The sequence below is a fragment of the Camponotus vicinus genome, unplaced genomic scaffold (assembly GCF_025532165.1).
Source record: "Camponotus vicinus isolate PSW18456_S1 unplaced genomic scaffold, iyCamVici1.0 SCAF_1, whole genome shotgun sequence".
NCBI lineage: Eukaryota > Metazoa > Arthropoda > Insecta > Hymenoptera > Formicidae > Camponotus > Camponotus vicinus.
This window is the reverse complement of record NW_028141945.1, coordinates 24,543,031-24,563,783: the sequence shown is the minus strand read 5'-3', so window position 1 is coordinate 24,563,783 and position 20,753 is coordinate 24,543,031. Positions and strand designations below refer to the sequence as shown.

Here is a 20,753-nt window from a genome sequence, read left to right as displayed (position 1 = left end):
AGACGTCGTTTCTTCAACACGCAGTCTGACACAAATAAGCGAAGTTTTTTCTTTCATCACTTTCGACATTTTTACAAATTTACTCGCGCACTTAATCACTCACGATTGATAAAAGGAGGAATTTACCAACGGTTACGGTACGAATTTAATAAACGGTTAACGCATTTAATTATTAATTACACACTCGATTAAAGAAACGCGTTAACAGAACGCGATACTCGATGCAAAGCGCGCGACGCGACGACCGACGACAAGCAGGTCAGGTTAGTACTAGCGCGTAATGCTACACGTTTATGTTTGGCAGCGCTAGAGGCTGCTATTTATCAGCAGTATGAAGAATCTCATTATTAAGGTAAGAATAAGTGAGTGAGTGAGTGAGTGAGAGAGTGAGAGAAAGAGGGAGAAAGAGAAAGAGAGAGAAAGAGAGAGAGTACGGTGCATGTGTGGATACGCGTGCATAAATACACCCCCTTCCACACACACACTGATTGTTACACTCATCGTGTGCAGCAATCAGCTGATCGCGTCGCGCGCCCCACATGATCGCCTGTATCGGACGGTGAGTTGCGCCGTCCCTGTCTACCTCTTGTACTCGTTCCGTAATTCGCGAACTATTTTATTTAATAATTTAAAAACTAAGCCTCGTAGACAATTTTGGTAAAGGGAAAATCGTCTTAGAATAGACTCGACAATTTATCTTTTTAAAGACAAACGTCTGTTCAGAATCACCCTGTATAAGTATTTTTTTAATGATATTTTACGAAATTTTTTGTTACGTATAAAGCTTGTATTAAGCATTTTATTGAGGATAAAAGCTATTTTCCTTTGTACTTTTAAGTGTTCATAGTTTGTTATGCTGTATTATTATATAAACACATACATAAGTGTTTTGTTTTGTGATTATTCTAATATGATATAATAAATTTCTTTGTAATAGAAAAACATTTATAATTTCTTGAACTTTCTCACCTTTCACAATTACGTAAAGATATTTGTCAATACTAATCATAAAGTGCTTGAAATACCATTTTTTCTGTTATTTTAGGTAATTGTTTTATTGTAACACAATTCCTAGTGCAACTGTTCATATTGCTATGTTAAAGTAATGTAATGTTAAAACTCCTATCATATTCTATTATTTAAATTACATGTGTAATTTGCGTAATTATTAATTTCTACTAATGTAATTATCAAATAACATGACAGTATGACAGTATTTGAAACATACAATCGTTATTGTTGTTTTAAATGGATGTAGAATTCGTAAAAGCTATTTATGTATTTTTTTTAAAAAAAGAGGAAATTACAAATAACTTTCGATTCAATATAAACAATTATTCTTTACCTATTTAGTGAAAGGATTAATTATTTACATTGAATTGAAAATTATAATTTTCTCTTTTTTAAAGAATAATACATAAACAGCTTGTACGAATTCTACATCCATTTAAAACAACAGCAACGATTATATGTTTCAAGCATATTGTTATGTTATTTAGTAATCACATTAATTGACATTAATAATAATGCTAATTACACATATTCTTAAAGCAATAGAATATGATAGCAGTTTTAACATCACATTATTTTAATGTGACAACATGAATAATAGTTGCAACTAGAAATTGTGTTACAAACAACGCAATATACAATTTCGACAACAATATTAAATAATCTATAATAAATTCACTTGCTTTTAAAACAATCGTTTTCTTAATCTTACAGAGAGTATCTGTGGTTCAGCTAATCCTAAATATAATCCAGGGAAGCGTATAATTTGTCTATTGGATAATATATCCAGTCCAATAAAATATAATTAGATTAATATGATTACATGTATTGTAGCTTTATTTGCATGCGCAATTTATTTAAGTATTTTTGTATTTATTTTTTAAACAAATTGATACATTTCAAATAAAAACATTTTTAAAACAATCACTTTTTTATTCTTAGGACAAGCATCAATGGTTCATTTAATCGTTAATATAATTGAACAAAACGTGTAAGTTATATATTTAATAACATATTTAATCAAGTAAAATATTTTTAAGTTTAATATAATTATACGTAACGTAGCTTCAAATGTATACAAAATTCACTGAAATAATTTTGTGTTTACTTTTAAAACAAATTGATACATTTCAAATAAAAATATTTTTAAAACAATCACTTTTTTATTCTTAGGGCAAGTATCAATGATTAAATCAATCGTATATATAAAACAACAAAACATACAGTTTATTTATTGCATTATATGTCCAATCAAAGAAAATATAACTTGTACAAGATTTAAGTAAAAATACGGTTGCATTTAATCCATTGTGAATTGATCCAATACAACATTTGTTGTATATTACTATAAAATTAATTAATATTAATTTCAAATGAGTTGATTCCAGCAAAATTTATAATGAAAGAATAACATATGTCATTCTAATAATCATATATATTATTATCCTATAACTACAATTCCTATAATTCAATTCGTAATTTAGTAGCATTCTTACAATTCAATATATGTTTAATGCAATATCCTATGTTATTAATTGAAATTTATATATTGTTCTTTTAATATACATATTTAAAATAAAAATCAATAACAAATACAATTAAATGAACTATTTATGTTGATGGCAGCACGTAACATCCCCGTTTAATTGAAGCAACTTTATTTTTTTTTAATTTAACAGCATTTTTTTTCAGTGTACATATATATATATATATATATATATATGTACACTGAAAAAAAAAATATATATATATATACATATATATATATATATATATATATATATATATACATACATACAGAATGTCTTAAAACTACTTTCTCTTAATGGTATTTTATCTTAATGATACTTTAATAAAATTTAAGAATGAAAGTATTAATTATATTTCATTTTAGATGCCCTATTACGAAAAAAATGTATGACACAAAAAGATATGAAAAAATCATTTTACGAAATAAATTTTAAAAAACAAACAAATGCAAGTGTAAAATATATAAAAACTTTATCACTTATATATTCCTGATGTTGGATAATAAATTCTTGTATTCTAACAAAAAAGGATTACATTTACTTGTGCATTCCACAATTTCATATATATAATTTATTATTTTATTACAGATGATCTATATATATATATATATATAAATAGAAATATTTTTTACATAATCATTACGGTATAATTAAAGAAACTAAATTGCTATTAACATAAGCTATTAGTCAAAGAAGATTACAATGCTTCATTTCGCAGTAATCTAAGAGCATATTTTTCGGAACAATCCTATTCATTATACTAATCCATAACGTACTTTGACAAGACAAGTCCCGTTATTGTTTTCGGACAATTCGAGGGAAATGTTCCGAGATTACTGCAGAATGCAGTATTGTAATCTTCCTGTTTGTTTTTGTGCAGATTGCAAAATGTTATATTATTATCCGATATTCTTTAACAATGATATTAAAGTTACACTAAAAATTGACTAAAAAATAGTCCAAAACACATTATACATATATATATTTTTGGCTTTTTTGACCATTATCTATACATATATGTGAGCCATCCATGAGCTAAAGCAATTAACTCTATTTTTTAATTTTTTAAAATTTAAATGCTTGTAACGTCCATATATTTTTCCGAATTAAATCTTTTTTTTAAATTAAATATATATATACATATACAGGGTGAGCCATTTTAATTAACGCACGCAATTATTTCGGAAACAAAGCATTTTAGAGAAAAATGTTTCAGACAAAAGTTTTATGGTTTCGAGGGGGCCATAAGATGGTATCATTGGTTTGACCTTGAAGAGTTATTTGAAGGTCACATGAAGGTCACCTTCAATTTCTTAAATGGAACCTACTATTTGTCATTGCATATTCTTGTAGCTTATCTCGAGAACTTTTCAAAACACTATAATTAAGTACCTTTTCGTTAAGTACTTTTTGAGTTATGAGGCTTGAAATAATTTCTTAATTTTACATAAACCGTAAAATATCTTGTAAAATATTCATTTTTCGATTATCTTACCTTAATACTTTTACGTACAAAATAATGAGAGGAATCAATTGGTGTAAAGAAAACACATAGTTGTTTTTAAGAAAAAATATGGAATTGTTAATTGCAAATTATATATTTTTTCTTCAAAACAACTATGTGTTTTCTTTACACCAGTTGATTCCTCTCATTATTTTGTACGTAAAAATATTAAGGTAAGATAATCGAAAAATGAATATTTTACAAGATATTTTACGGTTTATGTAAAATTAAGAAATTATTTCAAGCCTCATAACTCAAAAAGTACTTAACGAAAAGGTACTTAATTATAGTGTTTTGGAAAGCTCTCGAGATAAGCTACAAGAATATGCAATGACAAATAGTAGGTTCCATTTAAGAAATTGAAGGTGACCTTCATGTGACCTTCAAATAACTCTTCAAGGTCAAACCAATGATACCATCTTATGGCCCCCTCGAAACCATAAAACTTTTGTCTGAAACATTTTTCTCTAAAATGCTTTGTTTCCGAAATAATTGCGTGCGTTAATTAAAATGGCTCACCCTGTATATATGTATGTATATTAAAACTACTTTCTCTTAATGGCATTTTATCTTAATGATATTTTCTCTTAATGACAGATTCTTTAGAACATTTCAAGACAAAAATCCTATATAAAAATGTCGAAACTAATAGATTTTATATACAGTGCAGTTTTAAAGAGAAATTAGTTTAAAATAACAGTTTTTTTTCTGTTCTTGCTTTACAGAACAATTTTTATATATAGTTTTATATATAGTATATATACAGAATTTGCTTGAGTTACTTATATTTTTTTAATACAACGATAAAATCACATTGGCAAGAATTTTCAAAAAAATTCATGCAAATAACTATACACATTAAGTAATTGTATTTATTAATAATATTCATTAGAAAATTAAAAAGATTAAAATACTGAATGTTAAAATATTTTATAATTGAAATCTTTTAATTTTCTGTACATGTATTTAAAAAGAAAATTATATTTAATGGAAATTGTATCTGTAGAGGTTCTGCTATTTCAAAATTTCGTATAAAATTTTAAGTGTCTGGTGAATGCAAAATTTTAAGTTTCTTGTAAAGACAAAAGAAGTATTCAAAATGGAATAGAAAGAGAAAAGTCTAGAAAGACTGGAAGAAAGTCTAGAAAGAGAAAAGTAAAAATCTCTCTCTCTCTCTCTCTCTCTCTCTCTCTCTCTCTTTCAACAAAGGTTGTAAATTTAAAATAGTTGTCTTAATCTTAAGTAATTAAAATATTGTGATTGATGTTCAGACCTACAAAAGCACAAGTCAATGGAAAGGCGAAATAAGTATTTCCTAAAATCAGATACATTGAAGCGTACTGCTCGGGGTCGAATAAATATTTCAGATCCGAAGATACAGATCAATTATTTGGCCAGCGAACAACCTTTCAGGGATTCTCCATGACAATCGGCATTGCATCTATCGAGCGAGATGCCAACTCTGGAGTTGCATATCACTGTGTTAAAAAGCGTCATTAGATGTCTCAGTGGTCTAGAGCAGTTGCCCGAAAAGCGAAAGATTCGGGTTCGATTTCCGATCCAGCAAATTGCACCTTACATATTTTTCTAGTTCACGAATATTGTTTTCTAACAATTATTCGTTCACAGGATATATGTACGTCGATGCCGTTGCCACGGATGAATTCTGCCTCTCGTTTACCCAATGAACGTGTAGACACGTCTGATCTCCTTCCATATACATCCCTATCTTTACTGGAAGAATCGATGTTTGTTTCGAATGTTGCTTCAGTGATTCTTTTCTGGTCAAATCTCTATTATTTGAGCTAAGATTATGCGATCTATCAAAGAATAGAAAAGAACAATTAATTAATCGAATGAATTATACATTAAATCAAATATCATTATTTAATATAAAAAATAAAGCAAAGTAAAAAAATATAAAATATATTATTATTAAATTATCGAATATACAGTAATTTTATGATAACAATTATATTATATTACATTATATTATAATACGGTAAGAAGAAGAGCCGTACATTACAATGACGTGTATGTCAGTGTAAATGTATACATTTATCTCGGATATTACAAAAATTTGACGGTCAATAATCAGAATAATGAGGAAAAAATTCTGAAGGTTCAAAACTTTATGTTATATTATTAAATTAGGTTATTACAACATATAAATAATAGAATAAATTATTAAATAATAAAATCTTTTAAAATCTATAATTTGTTGTATTTATGTAAAAGAGATAAAGTTGTTTTTTTATCTGCATTGAAGAGAAAAAGAAAATAAGAAGATTGAAAATAGATCTCACACACACACACATGCGCACACACACACACGCACACACACACACACAGTGTTGCTATATTTGCAAATTAAAATAAGAAATTTTTATCATAGAGTTTACTTGAAAATACTTATTTATTTGTCTATTTCAACAGTTTTTCGTAATTCCTCGCATATTTCGCAATCGTGATTTATTAGTTTCTTTAATTTTTAAATAATTAATTATAATAAAATATATAAGAATAATAAAATTAAGAGACAAGAAATTTTGATAAGATTATAATTCCAATAAGAAAAATATAATCGCATATATATATATATATATATATATATATATATATATATATATATATATATAACGGTTAAGAAAGGAAAAAATTCCATTAAAATAACATTGGAATAAGACCATAAAACTATAAATCTCAAAAAGTCTCAAGAGAAAAGAAATTGTTAGAAAATTTTTTTCAAAGAATTTGTCATTCTTCTCTACTCCTACCCTCTGATTTCTTTGACCAATCAGGACCGAGGTGTCCCTTTTGTTCTGGTAAACCTAACCAAATGCTATGAATCAATTTTAAAGTCGTCGTTAGTCGGAAGAACCACATTGAACGAAATGTACGTTACAGACACGTGCTAAAAGCAGGAGTAAAATTTGTACGCTCATGATTATACATAAACGAAATTAGTGATACAAAAGTAAATAACATCGATTGCGAGCTTATTTGTAAATCATTGGATTTTTTATGATTATTTTATGATGACTACCATAACACATTTGCCAGATCAAGTAATAACTATAATTTTGGAAAACAAGAACGTCAGCGTAGAGGATATTCTGAGTCTTAAATCCACGTGTAACAGGTTATATCAGATAAGATTCAGTAACAATTTTTGGGAAAAGAAATTTTATCAGAGGTACGTTTTTATTTATAAGTATTTTTTTATTAAATTTTTCATGTTCATTTTATATTTAGTCGATTTTCATCAGCTTAACGAAGTTTAACCTTCATAAAAATAATAATGAAAAAGTAATGTTAAAAATTACATTATTATATTAATTATTTTATATTGCGCCTTTGTTGTTTCATTGTATATTGAGCTTCTAATGTTACAGTTTAATATCGTAGTAAAGGATTAAAATTCAATAAATCTGAAATTTTTTAAGTCTACAGAGAAAAAAATATCATTCTACTGCCAAGAAAAGCAATTACTCAGTTTATTTTTCTTTTTTTAAGTATATAATCATTTTCTTCAACAAAGAATATATTCTTGATAATAGTCTTAAAATATACTCATCACAAGTGTTAGAAAATCTCATTATCATGTACTCAAAAGAAGAATTTATTTTCTCTTCAAAAATATTGTAGTTGTATAAAAAAAATGAAACTTACTTTACGCCAACTCTTTGTGGTAAGCAAACAAAAATTTTGTTTTAATTTAATATTCTTGATTAAAATGCACTTACTAAAATTTAGAATATATTTAATTAAATTTAATGCTTGTGGTGAACTTGTGATATATTTGCGGATATACAAACTTATGATATACTTAGAATAAATAATATTTACTTGAATACAGTATATATTTTTCTCTGTGTAGAGATTCGACAAGTCGTAATAAACTTTATGAATTATTTCTAAATTATATTATTGAGATAATATTAGTTTATGATTCGCTCGCACGAGACATATGACTGATTGTTATCGTAGAATAATTTTAAACTTTTCTTGTGCATTTATTATTAAATTAAAAACATAAATACCCTTTTTTATTATTGTCTTTAATTATAACAATTAAAAATGTATTTTAATATGGATTATTTTAAATTATTAGAAACGTAGATTTAAAAATAAATTTTATTTATGTTTTAATAGATTCCTTAATATTTTAAAATTTTTTAAAATTATTTCAATTATAAAAATGAAAGTTTTATTACAAAGGGTCGTGAGAATAAATTATATAAAAATAATAATAAATAAAGGCTTTAAACCCCGACGTGGATATTAAAACGTTTAATTACAAAAGTGCAAGAATATCAAAAGCACAAATGATATAAAAGTCGTGACGTTATACATCGAAATTATAAGATTACAAATAATCTCGCAAATACGACGACAAACGCTTCGGTCTATTCCAGACCCTTCTCAATGTCGTACAATATAAAAACTTTAAATGGAGACAGGTAAATAAATACATTTCAAACGCCTAACGAAAGAGATGTCACCGCAAAAAATATAATAAGACACAACGCCGAGGATGCAAATAAATGAACGCAGTAAAACGCAAACATAATCCACTCGATTAATGAGTACTCTCCCCGCCAAAAGCATTCATGAGACATGTGATGCTCACCTATGTTCTATCCCTGATGATGTAGCATGACGTTCTCATCAGGAGCGTACCAAACGAAATTTGCATAAAGCTGCCACTGCCAAAAATCCATCAAAGTCCAAGCGATAAAAATGAAAGATGAGAAGGATAACAAGATTGGCAAAATCTTCGATGATAGCGAGAGCGAGAAGCAAAGCAACAAAGCAAAACCTAAAAATTATAAACATACATATATATATATATATATATATATATATATATATGTATGTATGTTTAAAATAAATATATATATATATATATATATATACATATATATGTGTCCGATTTCAATAATTAATATTTCTATTATTATTACAAAAATCGTTACATGGAATAAGACTTCTTTATTTAATTTACTGCGCTGTACCTCCTCACAAGTGTGTGAGGTAGTGCTCAGGGACACCCTGTGTATATATATACATATATATATATATATATATATATATATATTGTTTTTGAAATGACACATTCTTGAGTCAATTCTAAGACGATTCTTCCTTTGGCAAAATTTCGTCCGACGCTTAGTTTTTGAATTATTAAAGGAAGTAATTAACTTATGACGGGTCGGATACAAGAGGCAGGCAAGGGTGACGCGATTCACCATCAGACGCGGGTGCTTACGCGGGGCGCCTGCTGCGATCATCTGATCGCTACATACACACACATGCGAGTACATACATTCTCATTCTCTCTCTCTCTCTCTTTCTCTCTCTCTCTCTCTCTCACATTTGCTTACTCACTTGAAGTTATTATTACTCTTATTTAAATTATTATTTACTTTTTATTATTATTTACATTTTCGCTTTAATTATTATTATTTTTTAAATTGGTTTTTTTTTAACGAGAGAAGGGAAAATGCATTTTATGCATACTCACCGGCCGGTCCGATGAGTTATGTGGGACTCGAGTACCAAGTCGAATTAACAACTCGGTACTCCCTACCCACTAAAATCCCTTCTCTTTCGCGAATTTTTTCTAACACTGTTTATTTGACATCCTGAAATCTGTTTTCACACAACACCAAAGAATAGTTATTATTACCTTGTTCGATGTATTGCTGTAATTTCTTGAGAAATGAATTTTCCGATAGATCGTACTTTCACTCAAATTGAACGTAGATATCACGTTCTAAGAAACAGAGATCCACACGAAATAATTAATCGAAAGGTCTTTTTTTTTTTATAAACTGTATTCTTTTATAAACTTCAACATAATCACATTCATTCACTCACTCGATAAGACGAGAAATTTACCAATGATTATCACTAATCACTATCAATCACTGTCAAATAATCACTGTTGGCAATTAAAAATCACTCGATTAAAGAAAGACACGCGCACATACGCGTTATTACAAGACGCGACGACGCGACAACGCGACGATATTTACCCGGCAACAGCCATAAACAGCGGTAAAAACAGTTTTTGGTTATGGTAGGTTACAGTAGGTTAAGGTACTGAAGCCGTAATCACACTACGGGTTGCGGGTTCGGTTGCGGTTGAAATTGACCAATCAGAACATAGCAATTTGTCGGCCGGCTACTCTGATTGATCAATTCCATCCGCAACCAAGCCCACAACCCGTATTGTGATTACGGTTTAACAGCGCTGTCGAGCGTGAACATGTGTTTGACTGAAAAACCTACCATCGAAGAAAAAATATGTAATTTGCAATTAACAATTACATTTTTCTTTAAAAACAACTATATTTTTTCTTTGCACCAATTGATTCCTCTCATTATTTTGTACATAAAAGTATTAATCACCGTCAATTTCTTAAATGGAACTCTCTATTTTTTATTACACATTCTTGTAGCTTATCTCGAGGGCTTTCCAAAACACTATAATAAAATATTTTTCCCTCAAGTACTTTTTGAGTTATAAGGCTTGAAATTATTTCTTAATTTTACATAAACCGTAAAATATCTTGTAAAATATTCATTTTTCGATTATCTTACCTTAATACTTTTATGTACAAAATAATGAGAGGAATCAATTGGTGTAAAGAAAACACATAATTGTTTCGAAGAAAAAATATGTAATATGCAATTAACAATTACATATTTTTTCTTAAAAAAATATATATATACATCCTACATATTCATATTCGTATAATTACAAAATATATATTTACTTTTAAAAGTATATTATCTATAATTTATTGCTGATATTTGCTGTTTAACATATTTCTAAAAATCTTTTTTCTCTAATTTTAGATTTCCTTTTTCGAAAAGAAAGCGTAACAAAGAGATATTGAAGAAAAGTTTTTATCATTTGGAAACAAGTGTAAAATATATCGAAAAATTACAGCATTATGTATCACTAATGTCTAATAATAATTTACGGGGTACCAAAGAAACGGAAATGAATAGTCTTCTGCGTTCCATAGCTAGAAATTTTATAATTTACTGTTTTGTTTTGGATGATATATATAGAATTATTTCTACACAATTATCATGGTATGTAATAAACCAAATTTCCATTAACATTATAAATTAATGTACATATTGTACAATTAATATGTAAATTATTTTCAGGTACGATTCCAATTTGACGCCTATATATAATTTTGGTCTAATTTTTCATTGGATAAGACAATATCGGTTAATATACAAACAAACCAAATTTATACGCATGTCAAAGGAAAAGTTGCTCTTAGAAAAGCAAATTATTATTATCGCACAATATTTTCATCCATACATATCTTATTCAATTATTGATCGATGGTTAAATGATATTGTGCAAATTGTATTATCTCGCCTGAAAAATAAATATGCCACTCACTCAGTATTCTCGACGTCTTCTAAGCAATTTACTTTTTGGAGAAACAATAATATCAACGATAACTTTTGGAATCCAATAGACGCAAATCAAATTATCAGTATTCTTGAAGAAACTATATTTTCTGAATTAGGTATTCATCAATTATACCAATTATTGATAACATTAGATGTCCCAGCTAAATATATAGATTATGTAAGTTATTTTAATTTACATTATATTAAATTGTAATGATACTTTGTTATGCACATAACTATGTGTTTTATGTCTTATAAATATAATAATATAATTATAATTTTTCTAATAAAATTTGATGATTTGATAGATTATAGAACATTATGAAAAATGTCTACTGTCTATTACGTATCACAGCGTCGCTAGAAGACTTGGTATACGCTGCTTTCTGAACGTTACGGATGACGGAGAGCTTTTTGTAACGGCAATTATATGGAAACCAAAATAGTTAGTACACAATTTTAATTTGAAAACTTTTTAATCTATTTGATATAATTATTTTTTTATTATTATTATACATATAATTATTTTTAGTAATACTATTTCTATTATTCTCAGTAGTACAGAAGATTGTCAATTGGAAGAGTATTCTTATATGATGGAAACATCCCTATGGATACGTCCCTCAAACATCAGAAGGAGTTATTTTGTTCCCTATCCAATAGATCCATTATGTGATATATCGGTAATTTTTTACATATAATTTATTTATTAACTTTAATAAGAGAGAAAAATTAGTTTTAATAAATCTAATAATCAATTATAAGTCTTATAAATAATACGTTTGTTAATGGGTCAATATATTCTATGAGCAAAATTTAACTTTCTTTCATTTCCTTTTCTGTAATTAAAATATTGTATATATATATCGTTTTTCAGCAAATGCAAAAGTCGATGTTTAATTTTCTGTGTGATTTCTGTGAATTGACAAATCATTGTCAATTGGAAGCGTATTATAATATATTTTACAATTGGAAAATCAAGAACTTGATAAATTTCTTATCACGATGCTTGAGCGATAATAATATTGATGATATACAAATGAATTATGAATACAGAAATATTACAAGTTTAATAAAGGTAATATATAACATATCTATGATATTCTATAAAATATATGCACATGTATACATATATATGTACACACATATGAGTAGTTCAGATGTCAATATATAGTGATAGCTATATATATATTGTTGCGTCCCTGTGTTCCTTCCCTGCGGATTACTTGGTCACCCGTGACATTCGGCAGAAGATCGTCTTGGAGCGCGTTGCCAAGAAGAATGTTGACAAGACGAATGACAGTCGAATCGTATCCCAGCTGTCAAGCTGTGCGGACGCGTCTTGATTTCCCGAGCTAATATTATTGTTTATCCCGTTGCATTCTGGTGTTATTAAAGTTCCTGTATTCTCTTTTAAATACGAGTTCTTATTTACGAGTGCGCGAGCGTGTGCGCGAGCGAGTACGCGGGTGCCGTTCTTTGTGTCGCGCGCGATCGATAGAAATCGTTCCGCGGACGCAACAATATATATATATATTGGGTTGGCCAATAAGTCCGTGCGGTTTTTTCCGACACGTCTTTACAAACACGGCAAAAATTATTGGAGCTGGGCTGGGATATCCTACCGCATCTTCCATATTCTCCAGACCTTGCTCCTTCGGACTATCACATGTTTCGCTCCCTACAAAATTCCTTGAATGGACGGCGCTTTACTTTCGAAGAAGACATCAAACGGCACTTAAAATAGTTTTTCGACAAAAAAAAACAAGAAGTTCTACGAGCGAGGAATTATGAAGATATGTGCGGTATATGGTAAGGATGCTGTGAAAGAACGTGTGTGCCAGAAATGGTTTGCAAAATTTCGTTCCGGAAATTTTTCTATCCAAGACGCACCACGCTCGGGCCGGCCAGTTGAGATTGATCAAGACAAAGTAAAGACGTTAATCGATACCAATAAACGCTATACGACGCGAGAGATTGCAGATGTTCTCCAAATATCATTCCAAATATCATATTCATCATTTACATGTAAAAAAACCGCACGGACTTATTGGCTAACCTAATTTATATATATAACTATGTATATAATTTAAGAAATTACAGTAATTACTTTTAAAAACACTGAATCAGAGAGTTATTAGTTAAATATTATTACATATTATATACATTTATTATGTACATATACAGGATAAATCTAACATCGTGATAAATGAACAACTGGAAATAAGAAAGGAAGAAATTAAATTTACGATTGGTATGATTGTAACGCACTCAACGAAACCGTATTTGTATTCGATTGAAAGATGTTATCATCACACTGGCGTAATAATTGGATGGCATTACAAATGCAAAGTTATGTTTGTACGAGAAAAATTGAATTCTCTAGTTCCGCATCTGAGTGAATGCTGTAATAATCAGCACGTATGTTTATGTATATCTCAAACTTGCAATTCCAGTGAACCACACTATATAATTCTTACAGAAAATAACAAAATATGTTATGTACCACAAGGTATGTATAAATTATTAGTAGCTTTCTCTTTTATAAATTATATATATTTTATATAATTTTTCATCTATGTACACGCAACATATTAAAAATATAATTTTTTTTATTTTAGATACTGTATCAATAGGTCCACCAAAATTCATAAAAAATGTAGAGATAGGACGATACTTTTCTAAATTCGAAGTTACTCATTACATACCAAATGAAAACTTAGCAAGAAATTATCCGACTGACATTGCAGTTATGCACGAAATATTTTCTAATCAATAGTGTGTATAGTAAAATTTAAAATTTATAGTATATATATATATATATATATATATATATATATGTATATTTTTTTTAAATTATGCATATATAAATATTTTTTAACTTTTGTCTATGAGATATGATATTGTGGATATTGTAAAATTAAAAGTGCAATGTGAATATTACGTCTTGGCTCGGAGAAGGATGGGTCGAAGGAAAGACATAACAATGATATTTTCCCGAGGACCCGAAGAGAAAGGTCGCTCGTTAACCAAATAAGTGCCGGTGCAGGTATTCGCGTGTACTGCATGCTGGTTTCCGACTGGTCTTCCGTAAGAAACGGCACCGACGAGCACAACGCTGTAGAGTGACCACATCCCTCAAAATCCCTGTAGTAAATAATAATATTCCCAATGTGTCAATATCCCCATTATGCCAATAACAGTAGTGGATGGACTCTAAATAGGGCCGTGTCAAGTCTCCAAAAAAGATAAGGAAAACAATCCAATTTAAACGATTTATGTAATTAAAATCTAACAAATCATAACAAATATTGGAAAAGTTGATTGCGTATCAGAAAGAAATTAAAATGTAAAATATTTCTTTCCGCATACTTTTTTCAAGATAAATTATTTTATATTTATAATGAAAATCTACTTGATTTATCGAAATTTAATTATATTCGCCGACTAATCTAGACTAAGACATCTATTAACGAACTTGCTGATTTTTCGAAATGATAAGTCGTAATTGTGTAAATATTATACATATTATACATATTATTCTCATCTTCATTAAATATAGTTAGTGAAAATAGAGTAATAAATGTGATTAATTTTTATAACTTATACGTTTATAGTCATCATATATATAATTTGGATATATAATAAGTAATTAAAAATAAAGATAAAAGATATGCTTATACTTGTCTTGCGCGAATAATGTAAAAAAATCGTACATAATAACTGTTATAAATTCAACATAATTTTCCATCATAACTGAAACATTATCAAGCGACGCAGTAGCGTCGCAACACCAAGTATATAAAAACTTTTTTGCGGCTTGTCAACAGTTTTGTCTATGTACAGAGGTCACGGCGCTATTAGATAGCTTATCCAGAATTTCATGTCAAGAAAACTTTCAATAAAAATATTTAATAAACTAAAGCCATAATCACAAAAATCGAACGGTATTTTTATAAAAATTCTTCTGAATGCAACATCCTTCTGAATCCCCTGAATGTTCTTTTATAATTCATGGGATTTGGGTACGATGGGGTTTGATAACACACCATATATTAAACTATTTTGTGTTTCTTTACTTGCTTGTAAATAGTATTCTCGAATCAAGTAAATTATAAAATTGTCAATTCGGGGGATATTTGTTTTATTACATAATTTTTGATTGCTAATGTATCTCGTATAATCAGATTCTTCATGTTCAAACATGCACGCAAGCATTTTCTTTCAAACTTTCTAATTTTCTCCGTGAGAGACACATTAATATTGAACCATATAGGACAACCGCATATACAGATCTTACTAATAATTGATAACAGATTATTTTAATTTCTGGCTAAAGATCTTTTGAATAAAATAGTCTTTTGAGATGTATGAAGGGTCGTAAAGCCTTTCCGAGGTATGTATCTATGTGATTTTTGTAATTCAACATCTCATTGAGATTAATCTTAAGTATTTAACAATGTTACAATATATGTCAAGGTCAAGTCATTTGGGGCTGGCTGTGGAAAGGTAAATATTTATCACATTTCGTGAAAATTAAATAACTGCATTCACAACGTTTGAAAATTTATAAATAAATGCGTTCAATACGTTTAAAAATATATAAAATACTATTCTAAAAATTTAAAAATTATATTCTAAAAATCTAAAAATTTAAAAATTATATCTTCAGTAACGAAAGGCTGATAATTGTCAACGTTGTAAAACACCAGTTCTCGTCCCATCACTGAAGTTAAGCAACGTTGGACATGGTTAGTACTTAGATGGGTGACCGCTTGGGAACACAATGTACTGTTGGCACCATCTTTTCTTTTTGCTAATTTAAATATTATCAATACTGATCTAATTTTTTTATTCCAATCCCTATGTTAAATCACTTTCTTATAATGTGATAACTATTGAATCAATAGATTGTATGTACATTTCGTGAAAAATGATAATAAATAACTGCATTCGTAGAGTTTTAAAATTTATAAATAACTGCGTTCAATATGTTTAAAAATTTATAAAACACGTTCTAAAAAAAATTTAAAATTTATATTAAAGGGGCCATGCCATCGTTTTTCGTGTGACGGTTTTAATAATAATAAGTCGTATAATGGCGCCCCGTCGATTTATTTTAGAGCCGACGGAATTGGGACATGGTGGAAGACGTAACATGGCTAGAACCACTTTTCGGTGTCATGGTAAAACGACCAATTGGTTCATACTAAATAATTAATTGGTCCGTACTAAATACATAATTGTGGATATAAAACCATCACATGAAAAATGGCATATGGCCCTTCTTACTCTCTAAATTTCTTAGAGTGAAATCTAACTCCAAACGAGTGAATATTCACTCTAAGTGATAGTGAAAATACTGCCACTCGTAATTAGTGAACATTCACTTTTCACAAAAGTGAACTGTTTAACTCTGAACGTAAAGTGAATGTGTCACTCGGTTCAAAGTGAATAATTCACTCAATCAGAGTGGAATCATCACTTTCGTCAAGTTATTTTTCACTCAATTACGAGTGAACAGATTCACTCTTAGGAAGTGAGATTCTAAGCCGTCTTTCACTAATAATAAAATAACACGTTACGTATATGACGTGAAGCTTCGATTAGTTGAAATGAGAAGCAATCATTGCTTTTTACTTGAATTAATCGAAGCTGAACATCGCACACAACATGTTATCTCATTGTCGGTGTAAAAGCCGATAAATCTCCTTTTTTCTTGTCACAGCTATATAAATATATTTAACGTTACACAAAAAAAAATATGTTTACACTCGTTCGAAATATGTTAAAATAAAAAGATATATTCCTAAGAAGTTACTTTAATATGTCTTGTATACCAAGTACACGTGCAACGAGTTGATAACGTTGCGAGACAACGATACGACAGTGTTGCTAATGGCGGACTCATGCGCGTTTCACATGCGCTTTACTCACTCTTCATGAGTAAAAATTTTCACTCTATATAGAGTAAAAATGCTACATAGAGTGAAAATATTCACTCTACAAAATAGAATATACATATTTACTCTATTTTGCAGAGTGAATTTTTTACTCTACAACAAAAAGTGAGAAGAATTCACTCCTATGAGTGAAAAATCACTTTAACTAGAGAGATTGACCAGTCACTCAATTTTTCGAGTGCATTTTCACTCTAAGAAATTTAGAGAGTAGGCTTCTTTCTGCTTATATACAGGGTGGACCATTTTAACCTTTAATGGAGAATAACTCGAAAACCAAGCCCGGGAGAGAAAAATGTTTCAGACAAAAGTTGTTTGGTTTCAAGGGGGCCATAAGATGGTATCATTGGTTTGACCTTGAAGAGTTATTTGAAGGTCACATAAAGGTCACCTTCAATTTCTTAAATGGAACCTACTATTTGTCATTGCATATTCTTGTAGCTTATCTCGAGAGCTTTCCAAAACACTATAATTAAGTACCTTTCCGTTAAGTACATTTTGAGTTATGAGGCTTGAAATAATTTCTTAATTTTACATAAACCGTAAAATATCTTGTAAAATATTCATTTTTCGATTATCTTACCTTAATACTTTTATGTACAAAATAATGAGAGGAATCAATTGGTGTAAAGAAAACACATAGTTGTTTTTAAGAAAAAATATGGAATTGTTAATTGTAAATTACATATTTTTTCTTAAAAACAACTATGTGTTTTCTTTACACCAGTTGATTCCTCTCATTATTTTGTACGTAAAAGTATTAAGGTAAGATAATCGAAAAATGAATATTTTACAAGATATTTTACGGTTTATGTAAAATTAAGAAATTATTTCAAGCCTCATAACTCAAAAAGTACTTAACGAAAAGGTACTTAATTATAGTGTTTTGGAAAGCTCTCGAGATAAGCTACAAGAATATGCAATGACAAATAGTAGGTTCTATTTAAGAAATTGAAGGTGACCTTCATGTGACCTTCAAATAACTCTTCAAGGTCAAACCAATGATACCATCTTATGGCCCCCTCGAAACCAAACAACTTTTGTCTGAAATATTTTTCTCTCCCGGGCTTGGTTTTCGAGTTATTCTCCATTAAAGGTTAAAATGGTCCACCCTGTATATTAAATAAATTTCTACTATAAATAAATTTTGTGTGCTCTCTCTCTCTTTCTCTCTTTCAATTAAAAATCGTTATAGGAACCTAAAATAATAAATTATACTTTTCACGACATATATTTGACTGCACGTATTATTAAAGAAGTAATTATTATTCATAAACATCGTAACTAAATAATTTAGTTTTCGATGATTAAAATATAAAATCAAAGCATTCGAATAATTAGCATAACAAAAAGTTCTCCATGATCGTTTAATAAATAATTAATTTATAACTTAAAATACTTTTACTTTTAATATTCCGTGCATATGTACGTTACACACAATACGTAAAATATTTCAGTCCCAACGAATTTTCATTAACATGGTATGTATGATCTTGACAGTATAAACAAGCGTTAAAGGACGCTATTATTTATGTAGCACACAATCTTGTGTGTCATTATTCGAACAGCGACACTTTCACCTCTGTGAAGTTGGCCCCTCATTCTTCAAATTTGAAAAAAATTATTAGAGTTCTGGGTGCCCCCCGTAGAGTTCTAGAGTTCCCAATCCATTTTAGAAAAAGTTCCGTCATTTAAAGTAAACGAAATACCATTTTAAAAATGGGGGGGGGCTAACTTCACGACGCCTCCATTATATAAAAAATGCAAATTTCTTCAGAGTTCTGGATAGATTTCTAATAGTTCTATAGTTCTAGATAAGTTTCAAAAATAGTTCTGCTCAAAATACTACAAAAATTATATTTAAAGTTCTCGACCCGAGAAACGAAAATCGGCGAGAACTTTTTCAATTTTGATTTTAAATCGAACTCTACAACTTTACGGGGGGGGGGGGTACCCAGAACTCTAATAATTATTTTCAAAGTTGAAGAATGAGGTGACACTTTTGTACAGTGAAATAGTCGTACGAAACATTTTTCCTTATAACTGTTAAATTCTTTCTTTTTCTAAACGCGATCGCAAGTAATATTTAAATATAATTAGCTGTGATTATTGATTAATAATTAATTAATTTTTGATAAACGACATAAAATTATATCGCGACGATAAATCTTTATAGAAGGGCAAACATTCATTAGTAAAAGTAAAAATAAAAGGAATAGAAACAACTTTCATTATGGTTCTTCATTTATCGATTCTTGATTAATTATTTATTTAACAATACTTACGTAGAATTAAATATACGATAAATTTTTCTAAAATGTGAACATGTAAATTAATTATTAATTAAACAATTGCTAAATCATAACTTCATTTACTTTAATTTTTTTATTCATTCATTACTTTATCATTCACTAGCTTAATACATAGCGTATACTATACGTACATATATCAATAGTAATAATACGCATTGTTGTAGCAAATAGCATGATTTTGGTCTCATATAAATGTCGTATTGCTCTCTTACGATATAATACAGTGCATATTTCGTATGATTATTTCGCGATCGAGAGTCTTATGCAAAGTGTCTTTCATATTCAATTAGTCATAATTAAATAATATTTTCGTGAGTGAATAAGTGTTACGAGAGAAAACAACGATCATGAGCAAACAACGAAGAATGTAAAAAGGAGGAAAAGAAAATCTGGAAAAACATCAGGCAATACATATGAGCGTCACACAAGCATACCGGGACACCATTCCTGCTGATGCATGTACAGATTTCGGCTTTACTCTATCAAGCCTAGTTCGGTCTCCTGGTTTCTAGTCTTCATAATATATACTGTCTTTAGTCTGAACCACATCGAAGTGCATGTTAAGACGCGTCGCGACAGGCGACCTACCTAGAAACAGGAGTAAAATTTGTGTGGTTACATTCGTAATTAGTTATAAGTACATAAATTAATAGTACGAAAGTAAATAACATCGATTGGGAGCTTTTTGTGAATCGTTGAATTCTACGATGACTAAGATAGCAGATTTGCCTGATGAAATTATTACTATAATTTTGGAATACAAGGACAACAGCTTAGAGGACATCGCGAGTCTTAAATCCACGTGTAAGAGATTTCATCAGATAACATTCAGCTGCAAATTTTTGATAAAGAAATTTATTCATAAGATGGTTTGTATTAGCGATGTTTTTTAGATTAAATTTTTTATGTTTATTTCCCATACAGCACAGGTAGATCCTGAGTATGTACGCAGTATATCGCAAACATAGATTGTGTATCCCATTAATAT

The 20,753-nt window shown here is 29.0% G+C and overlaps 1 protein-coding gene across 4 annotated transcripts in view; it reads left to right on the top strand.

Moving 5' to 3' along the window:
* The window catches only part of LOC145959830 (uncharacterized), a 63,727-nt gene extending 48,310 nt beyond the window's left edge, over positions 1-15,417 (top strand). Inside the window, exons 1-9 of one of the 4 annotated variants that reach the window (XM_083079018.1) lie at positions 6,865-7,240; positions 10,912-11,154; positions 11,233-11,671; positions 11,802-11,938; positions 12,053-12,176; positions 12,371-12,571; positions 13,681-14,005; positions 14,115-14,271; positions 14,421-15,417. In XM_083079018.1, coding sequence (XP_082935144.1) covers positions 7,080-7,240; positions 10,912-11,154; positions 11,233-11,671; positions 11,802-11,938; positions 12,053-12,176; positions 12,371-12,571; positions 13,681-14,005; positions 14,115-14,271; positions 14,421-14,430 — 1,797 coding nt within the window. In that variant the 5' untranslated portion in view covers positions 6,865-7,079 and the 3' untranslated portion in view covers positions 14,431-15,417. Of the gene's footprint in view, positions 1-6,864; positions 7,241-10,911; positions 11,155-11,232; positions 11,672-11,801; positions 11,939-12,049; positions 12,177-12,370; positions 12,572-13,680; positions 14,006-14,114; positions 14,272-14,388 lie in introns of those variants that run through there. The other 3 variants (XM_083079017.1, XM_083079019.1, XM_083079020.1) reach the window with 3 other exon arrangements.
* Positions 15,418-20,753: the final 5,336 nt, after the last annotated feature.